The 19,425-nt window shown below is 38.7% G+C and overlaps 1 protein-coding gene across 2 annotated transcripts in view; it reads right to left on the reverse strand.

The window, feature by feature from the left end:
- tyw1 (tRNA-yW synthesizing protein 1 homolog (S. cerevisiae)) overlaps positions 1 to 19,425 on the reverse strand; it is a 179,848-nt gene that overhangs the window by 73,752 nt on the left and 86,671 nt on the right. For both annotated transcript variants that reach the window (XM_073053571.1, XM_073053572.1), the window contains 2 exons: positions 7,426 to 7,603; positions 6,529 to 6,664 (listed from right to left, as the gene is read on the reverse strand). In XM_073053571.1, coding sequence (XP_072909672.1) covers positions 6,529 to 6,664; positions 7,426 to 7,603 — 314 coding nt within the window. The remainder of the gene's footprint in view (positions 1 to 6,528; positions 6,665 to 7,425; positions 7,604 to 19,425) is intronic.

Below are 19,425 nucleotides of genomic sequence, written 5' to 3' on the forward strand. Positions count from 1 at the left end.
ATGTGCACAACAAACTACATTCAATATGGTTTTCTTTAAGCAGGTGTGTACCTATGCAACGTCCTTCAGAATACATGATTTATTTTGTAGCTGATGCAATTATGCATCTATTACTTTCATTTTCAACTCTGGAGGAACCAAGATAGTTCAATAGCTCCATTTAGTACCAGAGAACGTATACAAGATACAACCCGAAATTCTTACTATCTGTAGACATCCTTGATACAGAAGAAAAAAGATTGTTGAGTCTGGGAAAAGCTTAAATGTCAACAATTTCAGTGATTGTCCTTGTGATTTGTTAATGCTCATAGTAAAACTGAGTTGAACAGGGAAGTGAATTGTTTGAATTGAAAAGGTAGATCCATTGGGATAATTAGCAACTGAGGGGTGAAGGCATTTTTCCCAACTGCATTATCAACCATTATTGTAGCTTCAATTACATGGGGTAGTAATTTTTGAACTGTTAATCTTGTGCCATTACATAGAATCAGTGGATCGAAATTCCTGACTAACATGATTGGCGTTCATTCACAGTACTTCATTTCACATGGTGTATGGTAAGGGATTGCAGAAGGAGATAAAGTTCCAAGATAATCTGATCACACACCAGGAAAATGTACAGACTCATAAATATAGCTATCACATTGTCAATAGATTTATATTGTACAGGTTGTCTAGGAAGCTTTGAAAGAAGTTTTTTTCATGGCCTGCACTGTATAATTCTTTGATGCTAAAGTTGTTCTTTTACACAATCACTGGTAATTCAAATGGTGTAGAATGACATCTGCAATAACAGCTTGAATCAGATCATGAAGCAATCTAATATTTGGCGCAAGTTCTTCAATGAAATGATTCTTGTTGAGTCCCAATTTCTTAATTTAAGTAAATTTATAGCAAACTCTCACAGATAGATCACCTACTACCTACACCTACGATACGCTCACCTACTGGTTTTCAAGTGTAATAACAACATTTTCCAAAGTATATTCTGCAATGAAGGCTTTCAATTCATATGCTTTAGTACCTCATGGAATTACTGATAATGTTTGATGAAAGCCAGGTTAGCAGTCAAATAACACCTCCCGTACATTTGTTATTTTGTCTAAGATTAGCAATGTTTGATCTAATGCTTCAAAGGCAGCTTTGCAAGCAGTCATACATTCTCCCTACAGCAGTTTTACAATCATTTTAGATTTTTAATTCCTTTTGCAGAATCTCATTGGAGTCTCCACATTTGTCAAAGTTAAAGAGAGTTTTAAAGCCAAATGTGCAGTTTTCTCTTCTGTCCAAAGTATTCCAGCAATACCTAGTGATGCAACAGTCAGGGCATTCATATATCACTTTCAAATTTGATTCAAACTAATTTGAAAAATTTCTCCCTTTCCACCAGAGGCATCCAAAAACATACATACCTTGACAATTCTAAGCAGCCTTCATAATAGCATCTAAGACATTTCTTTGCCATCTCATTAAACTTGGTTCTTTCTCTCAGATATATTCATCTTACCAGATTTAAATTATAGCTCATCTCCTACTGAAACTTGGTACACAAATATTCAACTTCTCTTTGCTTATCAGATACACCAAAAGCACTTTGGTCAGGTCCACACAAATAGTTAGCATCTCAAAGATAGATTTGAAAAAAAATCCTATCATTTTCACTGAGGAACATTACAGTTAGGTCCCTTCTGTGCCATGGCAGTTTTAAAATTAAGAGTGTAAGTGCACAACCTCGTGCTAAAACTAACTTACATGCAATCACGATCTCCCTTTCAATATAATCTCTGGTTTTGTCATAAATTTGTTTCATTGCACATTTTTAAAGGATGATTCCTCGTCAATTATCAATAAGCAAATTCGTCCCTTTACAAATTTTCATTTCACATGATGTACACTGAGCAAGGAAGCAAAGCCAATGGTGTGATTTGAAATGCAAATTTTCAATTTAATGTGCTTTTATCAGAGTGCTAACCAAGACTGAATAATGTATGCAAGAGGCTTGCTGTAGGACATATCTTGGGCACATTGAAGTTAAAACAGTGATTGATTGGAAGGACAAAATATGGAAGAGTTTCGCCAGGGAACGAGGAAGGAAGAAACAGAGGTGGAAGTTGCCTTTTTGAGTGCAAGATTGTGTAGTTTGAAGCACACTTGTGAGCTGAACAGAATGGCAAATATCTCTGTAAAACAAAACAGGTTTCAGAGGGAGCTTAGGTTAGGTTAAGGAACAGACCTTAAACTTATGCTTCAACATTCCAAATATTAATTGAAGGCTGCAGTCATACAATTGAAGCTATAACACACAAGGGACATCCGGCAACAGCAAGTTGGTTGTGACACAGCAAGAGATGAATTTGGTGGTTAAGTTTCAATATACCCCTCATCTGCAGAAGCAGTAGAATATAGGTAAAGAACAAAACAAATAATAGGCCTTTTGTAGCACAAAGTTGAGAAAATCTGCAGATCTAGAAATTCAAGCAAAACACACACGCAAAAGTATGCTGGAGGAATTCAGCAGGTCAGGCAGCATCTATAGAAAAGAGTAAATGATCGACGTTTCAGGCCGAGACCCTTCATCAGGACTGGACAAAAAAGATGAAAAGTTATTGCAAGAAGGCGGGGAGAGGGGAGAAAGTAGTACAAGACGGCAGGTGATAGGTGAAACCGGGAGGGGGGAGGGGTGAAGTAAAGGGCTGGATAGCAGATAGGTGAAAGAGATGTTGGAGAAGGGGAACCTGATAGGAGAGGGTAAAAGACCATGGAAGAAAGGGAAGGGGGAGAAGCACCAGAGGGAGGTGATGGACAGGTAAAGAGATGAGGTGAGGCCAGCACATAATTCTCCGTAACTTCCACCATCTCCAATGGGATCCCACCACCAAGCACATCTTTTCCTCCACCATTTTCAGCAGGGTTCGCTCCCTATGCGAATCCCTTGTCCATTCATCCCTCCCCACTGATCTCCTTCCTTGTTCTTATCCTTGCAAGTGAAACAAGTGCCATATCTGCCCCTATACCTCCTCTTTCACTACCATTCAGGGCCCCAATCAGTCCTTCCAGGTGAGGCAACACTTCACCTGTGAGTATGTTGGGGCCATCTACTGTATCCGAGTGTTCCTGTGGACTCCTGTATATCAGTGAGACTCAACGTAGATTGGGAGACCACTTTGCCGAGCACAATACAGGTCCATCCACTTCAATTCTAATTCCCATTCACATTCCTACATGTCATTCCGTGACTTTCTCTATGGCTGCAAAGAAGCCACACTCAAGTTGGAAGAGCAACACCTCATCTTCTGTCTGCTTAGCCTCCAACCTGATGGCATGAACACTGATTTCTTGAACTTCTGTTAATTGTTCTCCCCCCACTGACCATACCCATTCCAGTATCCCTCTCTCACCTCATCTCTTTACCTACCCATCACCTCCCACTGTGCTCCTTCCCTTTCCCTTTCCTCCTTCTCCTATCAGGTTACCCTTTCTCCAGCCCTTTATCTCTTCCCTAACAGCTTCCCAACCATTTACTTCACCCGTTCCCCTCTCCCGGTTTTTCCCATCACCTACCACCTTGTATTTCTTCCTCTCCTCCCCCAGCACCTTGCTCTAACTTCTCATCTTTTCTCCCCCTTGATGAAGGGTCTCAATCCAAAACATCAACTGTCCAATAAGCCCTGTGTGCTTTGCTGAGAGAAAATATGATTATAATACAAGAGAAAGATGAAAATATATGAGCAGTACTCTATTAAATACACACCTTGAGGTTTGGGAAATGAAAGGCAACACAGTCAAAAAAACAAAGAGTTTTAGGAGTGGTACATCTGCTAATGGTAGAAATGGTGGGATTTCGAAGAATAAAAAGAGGATGAAGTACTCAAAGGTGAAAATCTGACAGGAATTGGGGATGGGACAAAGACATTGTTCCATCTAGCTGTATTACATTACAGCCAATGCAGCCTGTGAAGCTTCTCTGAAGTGGAAAGATTTGTAACAAGCCACTCATGTGAGCACTATATTGCCACTGAAGACAGAAGTCCTAAACATTATTTGCACCAGAGTTTACATTTCAGAGGAACTATTGAGTGAAGATGGGAAGGATGTTAAAGAGCTTAATCATGAAGAAATAGGACTAAAGATGAGCAGTGAGTGGTCTGTGGTTCAAGAAGGTTTTCCAGATAGGCTGTCACAGATGGTACAGAGAAGTGGCCTTAACAGAGTGGATGAAGCTGAGAATAGTGTTCTAAGAGAAACTTGGCAGAGGAAGAGTGACAAATAAAAGGTGAAGTCAGTGAAAAAGTTGCATATAGCTGGAAAGGAATAGAGGGCCCTGAATAACCAGGAACAGAATGAAAATGTGACTAGCTAAGCTGCACAAGTAAGATAATGCTGCAAAAGTTACAAAAATGAAACTAGCCTTTTAAATTTATCTCTATTTTATTAGACTTTAAATGCATTTCACTAAGTGATTACTGACAAGGTTAAATTAACATTTAATTGAAATACCTTACACAAAAATTATGGGAAATATCCACCAGCTACTTCTAACAGCTTTTATAGACAGGAACCGTTGTCATTTTAAGAGTACAAGATAAAACTCCAGTCACATTCAGATTAAAACATTAGAAAGAACAGCTTTTTGAGTTTTTAGGCAATTGTGCAGAGTGCTTTAGTTCCAAATAAAAGTAGTCAGCATATTTGATTCTGAATTATTCAAAAGTTTCATCTTGTAAATCATAGTAACATTTTTTTGGAAACTAGAACAGAACCAACCTGCCAGTGATTTCAAGATTTTATGTTTATTGCACAAGAATCTTCAAAAATGTTACGCAGCAGAAAACTAATCCTAAAATGCACAGGCAATAATTAAATGTTAGCATTTAATATCTATGTTTCAGTTTATGAGCATTTCCTATGAGGATACTGGGAAGGTATGTAAGCACTATAATCAAAACAATAGTACAAAGTGGTAACATAAAATCATATAAATTTCATTAATGTTTTCAGAACTGTGAGATATTTATGTAAATACATATAAATTCTCTAGAATAAATAGAACGAGTCCGAGAAATAACTTGCTTACTACTTCATCTATTAGACTTCTTTCATTTATGAAAAAAACATCAAACTATGTTCATATATTTCATTTGTCATTCAACCAATTTAGAAATTTTGTGAGAAGAATACTTTAGGGTAATGACATCTAAACTGAATTACCATACAAGTCATTCACTGTTAACTTTCAAAGTTCTTCATTTTTATTTAAATTTGCCTTGTATTTATATGCAGTATAAATAAGTGTGAAGGATGTAAAAACACATTACTACAAAGACTCTAATGTATTACTTTACAACTCACCTAAATGCCGAAATCATACCAGCATTACAAGATTTGTCATATTCATAAACATATTAAACAAATCCATATTATATAGTACTGAATAATTTACATATCAATATGCAGTTAGAACACATTTTAAGACTAGACAACTAATTAAACAGAGAAATCAGAAAACAATGATTTGGTCTATCAAACCTGAAGTAATAATCACAAATAATCAAAAATTAATAGGTTAGGGAATGCAAGGAGAAATTAATCATCTTGAAAAAACATTTAACATCATACAGAAAATAAAATAACTATTTCTTGAATGTGGCTAATAGTCCTCAAAGATTATGGCACACATTAACTGCAGTAAAGTAATTGGCAATGAATACAATACAGAAGTTATCTTCTTCTAGTCTTCCTGTTAAAGGAACAAACTTACACCCATCTCGAGAGTGGAAATGTGATCTCAGATCACATTTCCAAATGCAGGGATGAAATTACATGAGATTATTAGCAGTCTATGCTCTTAGAAGACTATCAGGGCAGTCTAAGGGTATTTTCTTAAATTTTCTCAGACTGAATCCAAGTTAGTCTCATTGCCTTTTGAATAACCACAGTGACATGGCTGGCAGGATGTCGGGAGCTACACAACTATGAAAGACGAGTGCAATTAAGAGTTTCCTGCAAGAAGCAAAAGTGAGTGAGGGTTGATTGGACTGAGTTCGACACAACTCCGTATCACCTGTTCAGTCTACATCAACCACCAATCGGTTATGCCAAGCATAATTAATTAACTCCAATAACAAATGGGAACAAAAGTAATAAACTGTTTTGCAGCATAGTTTTTAAATTTAACCCATAGAAAAACCTCAACTATGTTCTAGCTTTATTATTCATTCAAATACGCAGAAGTCAATCTGCTATGAAACCAGTGGAGCATTGCCAGTTATTTCACAGCAAATGATAGCATCTGAGCATTGATGTTAAAGGACCGTAATGGGGAAGGTGACCATTTAGAAATTAAGTGCTGAAATAAATTTATGGCTAGTATAATGTCAGTGTTTCTGAATTCATCACTGTTTAAATACTGACTACAGGCTCTTGCCAATTCGTCAAAAATATTTCTAATTCTCTGAAGTTTAAAGAGCACATCAACACAACTTAAGGGATGAAATATAAATTTGTAACAATGAATAATAATATTCATACCTTATCTGCTAATGCTTTCAAGGATTCAAGAAATCGTGACCAAAAGTCCTTAAAGAGAGGGCGATCAATTTTCTTGAGGCTGTCTTTAGTACTTGCATCCACACTGACATACAGCTGAGTAACTGGCTCAAGATTTCTGAATAAAGAAAAAGTAGGGCACATTAATCTGCTGATAGTAACTTAAACAAAATTTTACCAAACATGATCAAATTCCTGATGAAATCCATCTGATAAAAGAATCTAAAAAAAATGGGTTTTTTTTCCCTCTCTTGCTTTCAAAGTGAGTAAGGATTCTCAAGATTCCCACAATTTTGGAAGAAAACAAAACACAAGATGGAGATCATTACGTCAATTTTCTCTCAATTCAAAAACAAACCTGATGTCAAGTTAATAAGATTATGACATCTTCTCAATTAGAAGCTTCAGTTCTTTTGTGCTGTGGAAGATCTAACTACTGACTCCCATTGTATTTTAGAAATATCCTTACAAATCTCAAGCATTATGTGACTATGAGACATGCTGAAACAAATAGAAAGCAATTTATATTTAACCTTGGAAAAACTGAAGATCAAATTTATATCTAAAGAGTTTTTAATATATTAAAAGGATAAATTTGCTCAAATTAAGTCAATGCTTTAATTTTATTTGCAACTAACACCATTTTTCCCTGTAGTTTTAGATTACTGTTGATTAAAAAAGCAAATTTTATTAGATCATCATAGCAGGAAGTATATTTCCTTTTCATTGGACAGTGTTTCAAAATCAATTAAAATCCAGAGAAAAGAACAAACCTATCTTAAAAAGTTGCTATTAAAATAAAAGTAATTTCCCTTTTGAGTTAATTTTCATTAATATATTAAATTTTTATCTGTAACAGGCTGCTAATTTCATCCTCACCTGATTTCCTCAGGGAACTGGGCATTTGTTACAAGGAAACTGGAAATTTTTTCATGGTGCAACAGTTTTATAAACTGGTTGATTTTTGGGTACATGATTGGCTCTCCTACTAATGACAATGCACAATGTTTCACCACCATGCCTTCTGCAAAACGTTCAGCTTTTACTCCAGGTACACCTGAAAAAAAAATACTTGAGTAACACACAAAAAATTCTGGACGAATTCAGCAAGTTAAACAATATCTATGGAAGGGAGTAAACAGTCGATGTTTTGGATGAAGCCATTCATCAGGACTTAAAGGGGGGGGGGCACACAGCAATATTTTTGTACACAAAAAAACAAGTAACCTGGATGTACATTATTGTCTTAATTAAAAATATAATATTTTTCTCTTGGCTATTAATGTTCTAATTAGTTAACTCATGCATTTATATTCTAATGTTTAGACAAAGTGGCTCTCACAACTCCAGAAAGTGTTAAAACTGAAGAATATTTAACAGGCTACTCTACAAAAGCCACCATAGCTTTTACACATGATGCTCTTTAAATGATATTTATTCAAATGAGGCCCTGAATGGTTACATACCTTCAAAATACAATTAGCTTTAATAACAGATTACAAAACCTAATCTGATTTGGATCAAACTCTATTAATAAAATACTAAGCCTGGTGGCAAAGAACACAGACTTCATGATGTTATCTAGATTTTGACCAGCTCTGATTCATACTTGAGTGCAGTAGAAGCACAAGGTTTATATCCACCAAGAAATGTACTTAGTTGGTCACTGAAATTCCTGCTGTACAATACATTGGTATTTTAAAATGTTGGGGCTAATTTATTAATCACTTTTTTAATACTTTGAAGTTAACATTATATGTTTATCTTCGAAGCAAACATAAGAGAGGAAGATATAGATATTATTCATACCCATCTCTCTCCCTACATTGCTTTATCGTTTTATGCCATGAGTTCTAATGTGCAAAACCAATTTCTCAACTGGCATTTTTTAAAGCATCCTGGAAGTCCTAGGTAATTGAACCCATCAATGGGTTGAGAGATTAACATTCTCTCAATGAGGTCAGAAGATGGCACTAGCAAGCAGAGCAAGACCAAAGGTGACAACTTTCAGACAGTTCATAAAACTTCATTTTACCTCCTATTCTTTCAAAAATGATTGAGCTACTAAGCCTTCACATGCAATTGGAACCTGTGATTTACATTTTAATGGTGTGCTTTCAGGCCAACTATGCAATCTGCTGCTTTGCTATCTTCGAAGGAGTTCAGTTAGGTTTCAAGTGGAGTGTGCGGCCTGGAGGTCAAGAAGCCTGGAGATGGGGCACAAGACCATGATCAGTTCTATTTCTCACTGACTAAAGTATCGAGCAAGATTTACAGTGAGCGGATGTTCGGCGCTATCTGCCTGCGTTTGATTGATCTCTCTCTCCCTCTCTCTCAATATTGCCGGAGCATGGTGCTGGAGTCTTAGGCCTTGAGCAAGGTGTAATTGACATGGTTTGTGGAATATACTCTTCAGTTCATGTTATATGTGTTTCTGCTTCTGGTTACTCCTTTGTTTTTAAATAGCAATTTTGTGTGATTTTGATTGGGGTAGACTGGTTCTACTGCCTGCAGACAATGAAAGACACATAACGCAATTAAACTAAACTCGACTGTTTCAATGACTCTGGTTTGATGGCTTGATGTTTTACATTCTGTGTTTTTGCTTGTTTTTTGCCATTTGCGTGATCTGTTCTTTTTTTTGAGCACTGGGTGTTGATGTTTTCTTTGAATGGGTTCCATGGTTTTCTTTGTTTCGTGGCTGTCTGTAGGAAAATGAATCTCAGGGTTGTATATTGCATACATACTTCGATAATCAATGTACTTTGAACTTTGAAGTTACATCAGATCACAGAACAAGATTCACGGAACACAGAATAGATTCAAGGTTTAAGATTGTTTCATGTAACTTCCAATACACAATTGTAAAGGAGAATGAAATAATTGTTACTCTGGATCCAATGCAGCACAAATACAGAACAGTCCCTACAGCTCATAATGTTGTATCAAATTTTTAACCTACCCTCAGATCGATCTAACCCTTCCCTCACACTTATTCCTCCATCTTTCTTTCATTCATGGGCCTATCTAATGGTCTCTCAAAAGTCCCAAATATATCTGTCTCTACCGCTACCCCTGGTAGTGAGTTCTAGGCAACAACCACTCTTAGTGTACAAAAAAAAACTACCTGACAATTCCCAATACTTTCTTCCAATCACCTTAAAATTATGCCTCCTTGTATTAGCCATTTCCTCTCTGAAAAAAGTCTGCTACTCTACCTCTACCATTTGTCATCTTATATACCTCTATCAAGTCACCTCTCATCCTCCTTCACTCCTGATGAACCACATATCTGAAACCTTGCTCCCTGCACCAAACCTTCAGCTTCCCATTAAAACCTTCTTATTCTTACCTTCACTGGCACATGGCACAGGTGGCAATCCAGAGATGACTACTTTTCAGTTCTACGTTTCGGTTTCCTGTGTTCTCCCTTTAGTTCCTCACCCCTTTCCCTCCCCATGTCACTGATACCATTATATACCAGCACTTCTGGCTGCTCACCCTTCCCCTGAAGAGTGCTGTGGACTCGATCTGAGACATCCCTGGCCCTGGCATCTATGATGTCCATAGAATCTCCTGTCTGTTCCCCTAACTATTGAATCACTTATCTCCACTTCTCTCTTTTTTATTCCTTCCCTTCTGAACCAGACTCAATGCGAGAGACCTAGTCATTGCAACTTTCCCCTGGTAGGTCGCTTCATAGAACATAGAAATCCACAGCACATTACAGGCCCTTCGGCCCACAATGTTGTACTGACCATGTAACCTACTCGAGAAACTGCCTAGAATTTCCCTACTGCATAGCCCTCTATTTTTCTAAGCTCCATGTACCTATCTAAGAGTCTTTTAAATGACCCTATTGTATACGCTTCTACCACCGTTGCAGGCAGAGCATTCTGTGCCCCCAAAACTCTCTGCGTGAAAAACTTACCTCTGACATCCCCTTTGTACCTACTTCCAAGCACCTTAAAGCCATGTCCCCTCATGTTAGCTTTTCAGCCTTGGGAAGCAGCCTCAGGCTATTCACATGATCAGTGCCACTCATTATCTTACACACCTCTATCAGGTCACCTTTCATCCTCCATCGCTCCAAGGAGAAAAGGCTAAGTTCATTCAACCTATTCTCATAAGGCATGCTCCCCAATCCAGGCAACATCCTTGTAAATCTCCTCTGCACTCTCTCTATAGTATTCACATCCTTCCTGTAGTGAGGTGACCAGAAATGAACACAGTACTCTAAGTAGGATCTAACTAAGGTCTTGTATAGCTGTAACATTACCTCACAGCTCTTGAACTCAATCCTATGGTTGATGAAGGCCATCACACCATACAACTTCTTAACAACACGGTCAACCTTTGAGTGTCCTATGGACAGACTCCAAGATCTCACTGATCCTCCACACTGCCAAGAGTCTTACTATTATTATATTCTGTCTTTAAATTTGACCTACCCCAACAGTATCCAAAGCAGTACACTCGTTATTGAGGGGAATAGCCAGAGGTACTGAGCACCATCTTTATCCTCTCCCGGCTACCTGGCTCTTGCAACTTTGATGTGATACCTACCTGTAGCTACCTATCGCCTCCTCAATAAGACAAAAAATAACAGAGAGCAAGTAAAAGATTTGGAAACACACTGTATTAGTTAAGGCAATAGCCATTCATATAACAGTGGAGAAATCTACAAATTTTTAAACTATAAGAATGTACATCAGAGAGACACCATTTTGCCTGCTCCTTTGCAAACCCCTGGCTCCTTCGCCATAGTTCAGTAATCTTAATTCCCTTTCAAGTATTGAGTAATTTCTTTTCTGATTGTTATTACTGAATCTGCTTGCACAAATTTAGTCACATGGAGTAGGTCAATATGAAATGACCACATGGTTTGCAATTACTGTGGTTACCTGAGCAGTGAAGATTGCTGGAGGCAGAAGTGGGCTCTAGATAACAAATCTGGCTGAGATAGCAGACTGGATAAAAAATCTAATGACATGCAGAAAACACATAATGAATATGCAACGTTAGGATATATTTGTAATAAGCAGCTACAGGAAAACATGGAACCTTGGGCTAGAATCTCAATAGAATACTTACAAGAAAAATGTTTGCCTAAATACACTCTACACTTATTAATGCAAGTATCTAATCTGCCAATCATGTGGTAGCAACTCAATGCATAAAAGCATGCAGACAGTCAAGAGGTTCAGCTGTTGTTCAGACCAAACATCAGCAGAATAGGGAAGAAATGCGATCTAAGTGACCTCGACCGAGGAATGATTGTTGGTGCCAAAACGGGGTAGTTTGAGTATCTCAGAAACTGTTGATCTCTTGGGATTTTCACACACAACTGTCTGTAGAATTTAGGTGCAAAAAACAAAAAAAATTCCAGTGAATGCCAGTTCTGTGGGCAAAAATGCTTTGTTAATGAGAGAGGTCAGAGGAGAATGGTCTGATAGGAAGGCCACAGTAATTAAAAAAAAACACGTGTTACAACAGTGGTGTGCAGAATATCATCTGTGAATGCACAACACGTCGAACCTTGAAGTGAACGGATTACACCTGATGAAGACGACAGACATACACTCAGCGGCTGTTAGGTACAGGAGGAACTTAATAAAGTGACAACTGAGTGTTTTAAAAGCAGATAAATCAACAATATACATTTTATTCTAAATTGTTCAGATTTTTAAGAACTGCTTACTTATAGTATAACATCAATCAGAAAAATCAAAAGAAATTTAAACAATGATACAGTTTTTGAACTGATAGGATTAGTTGGATTAGCTTGTTTTACAGATGCATTTTTCTTGCAGCTCATCTTTGTGTCTTCATCAATTGATTTAGATAGATAGATAGATAGATAGATACTTTATTCATCCCCATGGGGAAATTCAACATTTTTTCCAATGTCCCATACACTTGTTGTAGCAAAAACTCATTACATACAATACTTAACTCAGTAATAATATGATATGCATCTAAATCACTAACTCAAAAAGCATTAATAATAGCTTTAAAAAAAAGTTCTTAAGTCCTGGCAGTTGAATTGTAAAGCCTAATGGCATTGGGGAGTATTGACCTCTTCATCCTGTCTGAGGAGCACTGCATCGACAGTAACCTGTCGCTGAAACTGCTTCTCTGTCTCTGGATGGTGCTATGTAGAGGATGTTCAGGGTTTTCCATAATTGACCGTAGCCTACTCAGCGCCCTTCGCTCAGCTACCGATGTTAAACTCTCCAGTACTTTGCCCACGACAGAGCCCGCCTTCCTTATCAGCTTATTAAGACGTGAGGCGTCCTTCTTCTTAATGCTTCCTCCCCAACACGCCACCACAAAGAAGAGGGCGCTCTCAACAACTGACCTATAGAACATCTTCAGCATCTCACTGCAGACATTGAATGACGCCAACCTTCTAAGGAAGTACAGTCGACTCTGTGCCTTCCTGCACAAGGCATCTGTGTTGGCAGTCCAGTCTAGCTTCTCGTCCAACTGTACTCCCAGATACTTGTAGGTCTTAACCTGCTCCACACATTCTCCATTAATGATCACTGGCTCCATATGAGGCCTAGATCTCCTAAAGTCCACCACCATCTCCTTGGTCTTGGTGACATTGAGACGCAGGTAGTTTGAGTTGCACCATATCACAAAGTCCTGTATCAGTTTCCTATACTCCTCCTCCTGTCCATTCCTGACACACCCCACTATGGCCGTGTCATCAGCGAACTTCTGCACATGGCAGGACTCCGAGTTATATTGGAAGTCAGATGTGTACAGGGTGAACAGGACCGGAGAGAGTACGGTTCCCTGTGGCGCTCCTGTGCTGCTGACCACTGTGTCAGACCTACAGTCTCCCAACCGCACATACTGAGGTCTATCTGTCAAGTAGTCCACTATCCAATCCACCATGTGAGAGTCTACTCCCATCTCCGTTAGTTTGTGCTTTAAGATCTTGGGCTGGATGGTGTTAAAGGCACTAGAGAAGTCAAGGAATGTAATCCTCACAGCACAACTGACCCCATCTAGGTGAGAGAGTGATTTGTGCAGCAAATACGTGATAGCATCCTCCACTCCCACCTTCTTATACGCAAACTGAAGCGGATCCCGGGCGTGCCTGGTTTGTGGCCTCAGATTCTGTATTATCAGCCGCTCCATGGTCTTCATCACGTGCGACGTCAAGGCAACAGGTCTGAAGTCATTCAACTCCTTTGGTTGAAGGTTACACCTTCCAACTCCTTTTCATATATTCATTACTCAATTCACTACATCATTCTCATTTGTCAGTCTTTTATTATCCAGTTTCACATTTATAATATGTGACACACGATGCATGAGCAAAAACATGCACTACCGGTACCCCATGTTGTGTTTACACAGATATAATACAGCTGACAACTGAATGACAAATGATATGTTTAGTGACTGTACAGACTGAACTTATTTTCTAAACCTATCAGAGTAAATAACTCCTTTCTGAATTTCATATTTACCACTGTAATCGATACTATCACATTTCAACTTAGCACTATGATTTATTATCCCTTTATACGTACACATACTGTATAAAGACAGGAGCATTTAATGATTAATTCCTAAAGGCATAACCTTATCATTAGATTCATCCAACTCTCAGCTGCAGTACATTGAGACGAATACTACCTTTATTTGCTTTCCCGTGTGTAGCTCCAGAATATACAACAGATTAATGAATTTGTTAAACATTATAGCCTGCTTCTATTACAACAGTTCCATTGCATTGCTGATATTTAAGAGTACACTGATAGTGTGGAAAATGGAAGGATTGAATTTGCTCTGATATTTGTTTACAGGGTATACAAGGCCACTGTAAATATTAACATGAGAATGTCTGCAGTTGCTTGAAATCCACACACACACAAAATGCCGGAGGAACTCAGCAGGTCAGGCAGCATCTATGGAAGTGAATAAACAGTCAACATTTTGGGCCAAACCCCTTCTTCAGGACTGAGAAGGGAGGGGAAAGACACCAGAATAAAAAGGTAGGGGGAGGGGAGGGAGACTAACTGGAAGGTGAAAGGTGAAGCCAGGTGGGTAGGAAAGGTCAAGAACTGGAGAAGAAGGAATCTGATAAGACAGGAGAGCAGACCATAGGAGAAAGGGAAAGAGGAGTAAGTTATAGGCAGTAAGTTATATCCTCCACCCTGAGGGCAGCCTCATCTTGGCACAAGAGGATGCCATGGGCCAACATGTCGGAGCAGGATTGGGAATGGGAATTAAAATGTTTGGCCACTGGGAAGTTCCACTTTGGCAGATGGAGCAGAGGTGCTCGACGGAGCGATCCCCGAATTTACAATGGGTCTCACCAATGTAAAGAAAGCCTCACCTGGTGCACTGCACACAGTAGATGATCCCAGCATCAATCAGGTGAACTGCTGCCTCATCTGGAAGGACTGTTAGGGACCGCTGAATGAAGGTAAGGGGGGGGGGAGGTGTATGGGCAGGCATTGCACTTAGGCCGCATGTAGGGGTAAGTACTGGGACGGAGATTAGTAGGGAGGGTCAAATGTACAAAGGAATCACAAAGGAAGCAATCCCTGTGGAAAGCCTGGGGGGGGGGGGGGGGAGCTGGAGGAAAAGATATGTTTAGTGGTAAGATCCCTACTGGAGATGACAAAAGTTGCAAAGGCTGATGGGATGGTGGATATTGTTAAGTAAATGCCAGCGTTGCAGTCGAGTTGGAATAGCTTGTCAAGAGGCATGGGTAAATCACAAGGACAATTCCTTACCACACAGTCAGGATGGTGTTCTGATCACTACCTTTACTATATCCAGCACTCAGTGATTTTCTAGTACATTGGAAAGAGTTGGCTCAAATCTGCCAGTGATGCAGCTAGTAGAACTACTGGCTCAGCACATCTGGAGCTGCCTGGAGTTTGCATGCTCACCCTGCATTTGTGTAGGTTTCCTTTGGGAATGCCACTTTCCATCCTCATCCCAAAGACAGTAGGTTGATTGACCACTATAAATTGTCACTAGCATATGGGTGTGAGGTAATCTGGGAAGAGTTAATGGAAGTATTGCATGAATACAATGAAGTCAACATAGGAATAAAATACAGGAGTACTTGATTAGAAAATGGACTTGACCTATTCCTGTACTGAATGATTCTATCTACTCCTCCCACAAGGATTGTTAACTAGAAGCTTGTTAATTAACACTTTCGCATGGTACAATACTATATTTACGAGAATTTGTTCCCACACTGGCACATCAATAGATCAATATTGAAAAACTATTTCTCCATGAATTCAGAAGAATGAGAGGAGATCTTAGAGAAGAAACATATAAAATTATGAAAGGGATAGATAAGATAGAGGCAGGAATGTTGTTTCCACTGGTAGGTGAGACTAAAACTAGGGAACATAGCCTCAAGATTCAAGGGAATAGATTTAAGATGAAGATGTGGAGGAACTGCTGTTCCCAGAGAGTGGTGAATCTGTGGAATTCTCTGCCCAATGAAACAGTGGAGGCTACCTCAGTAAATATATTTAAGCCAAGGTTGGCTAGATTATTGCATAGTAGGGGAATTAAGGGTTATGAGGAAAAGGCAAGTAGGTGGAGATGAGTCCATGGCCAGATCAGCCATGATCTTATTGAGTGGCGGAGCAGGCTCGACAGGCCAGATGGCCTACTCCTGCTCCAATTTCTTATGAATTTGTCCTAAAACTATTACTGCTAGAGACTCAACAGACTATAGACGGGATCTAGAGCAACAAACAAGATGGTGGAGAAACTCAGCAGGTCAGGAAGCTTATGTGGAAGGAAATGGACAATCAGCATTTCAGGTCAAGACCCTTCCTTTGGACTGTTACTGTTAATATGGTTTGTTCCAGTTAATACAGTGCCTTGTAAAAGTACTCATCCCCAACCCTTTCTTTATATTACAAACAGGGAAATTGACCAATTTAACTGAAAAAAAATTTATTTATGAATCACATGTTCTTTTTTTCCACAGTAGAGCACAGCAAAACAGGGAAAATTGAAGAGCATGAAAAACTAAAAATTCAAAAACTGAAATGTCAGCAGTTAAAAGGAATTTATACCCCTTTATGCAGTACTTAGTTGAACCACTATTACAGTCAGTAGTCCTTTTGGATAAGTTTCCACTAGCTTTGCATGACATGATGGAGCAAGGTTGATGAACAGCGGTCAACAGCAATCTTGAGGTCTTACCAGAGATGTTCAATCAGGTTAAGGTCAGGACACTCACTGGGCCACACAAGGACATCAATTTTCTTCATTTGAAGCCACTCCATGATTGCTCTGGCAGTGTGCTTAGGTTCATTGTCCTGTTGAAAGATGAACTTCCTCCCCAGTTTAAGTTTCTGGCAGAGGTTAGCAGGTTTTTATCCAGGATGTCTCTGTATTTAGCAGTATTCATCTTCCCATCAACCCTGACCAGATTTCTGGTCCCTGCTGCTGAAAAGCATCCACAAAACATGATGCCAACTCCACCATATTTTACAGTACGGATGGCGTTACCTGCCTGATGTGCAGTATTAGATTTTACTCCACAGGTACTGCTTAACACTGAGGCCATAAATTTCCACTTAAGTGTCATTCAACCATAGACCTTCTTCCACATCTTTACAGTATCTTTTAATTGATGCTTTACAGGCAAGGGCATGCTTTATTTCATGCTTTATTTTCTAATGTACTAGAAAATCACTGAGTGCTGGATATAGTAAAGGTAATGATCAGAACACCATCCTGACTGTGTGGTAAGGAATTGTCCTTGCGATTTACCCATGTTTTACTTACTTGCCACTCTTCCATACATACCCTTTTTGTGCAAGGCCTTAGAGATTCTGGAGCCATGAACACCACCTCCAATTACAGTCACTGACTTCTGTAGCTCAGTCAAGAGTCAGTGTTGTCGTCACAGTAGCCTCTTTTACAAGTATTATTCTTCTCCGTGACCGAGTTTAGAGGGGTGACCTGACCTAGATAGTGTGGCTGAGGTTTCATATTTTTTCCACATTTTTGCACTGGACTGCACTCAGCTCCGGAGGTGTGTTCAGTGTCTTTCAGACGGTCTTGTGCCTTTCCCCAGATTTGTACTTCTCTATTAACATTTCCCTGACTTGTCTTGAATGTTCTTTTGTCTTTAATTTGGTTTGGTCTGTTAAACACCTATCAAACAGTTGGACCTTACAGAGAGAGGGAGTATTTATTCTTAAGAATTCATTGAAAAAGGGTGATTCTCCAATTTTCTACAGCAACAAATTGGGTGTGCTGGTAAGGTAGGAAAGGTAGCATAGTGATTACAAAGTGGGGGAATACTTTTTCAGCCACACAGTTTTGTTTTTTAATCTTTAGTAAATTGTTGACAGGTACTGGAATTTTTCCTTTGATCTAACATGATGCACAATATTTTCCTGAGTAGCTCAAAAAATCCTACTTAAATATATTTTGTATTTAGGGAATGTTTTGTAGGCTGAATACTTTTTCAAGGCACTGTATATAGATCAAAATTTCACAAGAATATTACATTACCCATCCCCCACCCTGCCACCCAATTGAACCTTTTATTCTTGATTTACAGTTGACCCTGGTTATCCGTGGGTTCCGCATGCGCGGATTCAACCAACCGCGGATCAGGAAAACCCGGAAGTTTTCTCTCCGGCAGTCGTCGTTTGAGCATGTACAGACCATTTTTCTTGTCATTATTCCCTAAACAATACAGTATAACAACTATTTACATAGCATTTACATTGTATTAGGTATTATAAGTAATCTAGAGATGATTTTAAAGTACAGGCAGTCCCCGGGTTATGAATGAGTCCGTTCCTGAGTCCGTTTTTAAGTCAGATTTGAAGTCGGAACAGGTACATCTGGTATTATGTAGCCTCAGTTAGTAAAAAGTTTGTCTTAGTATATAGTATATATTTTACCTTTCAATGCCTATAAAACACTTAAGAAACATATGCATTTCAATAATTAAACCACTGCATTGCTTAGTAATAATTGTAGCTTTCTTCGGGGCAGGGCCTTTCAAATGCTCCATTAAAATTTTTCCGATGGTTGACCAGCTGTAGTCTAACGCTTTTACAATGACCGATGGAGTTTCACCTCTTTCCGATCGCTTTATTACTTCCACCTTATTTTCAATCGTGATCGTGATTATTTTCGTGAACAGAAACACTGCAGATTCAGAGCTCTGCTGGGTCATAAAGTCCACCGCACTGATACAGGTTAAATAAGGGACTTCAACATCTGCATTTTTTGGTATCCACGGGGGTCCCAGAACCAATCCCCTGCAGATAATAAGGGCCGACTGTATATCAAATTTTAAATTACTATTATTGTTAGACACATTTCAACAACTCCCATCAATTCATCTGCCACTTAGCATTTCTTAGCCCTACATATATAGATCCTACAACTTGAACTTCTGAGTTATGATCCCTCCTCTCTGGATTTCCCCTTTTTTTCCCCAAATTTTTCTACTTTTTATAAAACTAGTTATCTCAGAATATTTAACTCCAATTATTGGCCACTTTGCAACCAAGTCTCTGGAATAGCCATTATTTTCTTTTTCACACACTTTTATTCTGTAACTATTTGAAAACACAATAAAAAAAAGTAAAAAAAAAATAGGACTCATTTATGCCTTTAATACATTTAACTTTTCATGAGTACTACACTGGCTTTGATAAAGAGTCTCAGTATTTACCATTTTTCCATCTCTATCTCCAGTCAGAAATGTCTTCATGTTTGTACGTTCTGCCACTTCTATACAGGAAATTTAGTACTTTGGGGTTTGGCCAGCTTAATTAAGAGGCTCTGTGAAGAAATCATTTATTTCGAGTTCATTCCCAGCACTTGAAAGGTTGTAAAAGA

The sequence above is a fragment of the Hemitrygon akajei genome, chromosome 8 (assembly GCF_048418815.1).
Source record: "Hemitrygon akajei chromosome 8, sHemAka1.3, whole genome shotgun sequence".
NCBI lineage: Eukaryota > Metazoa > Chordata > Chondrichthyes > Myliobatiformes > Dasyatidae > Hemitrygon > Hemitrygon akajei.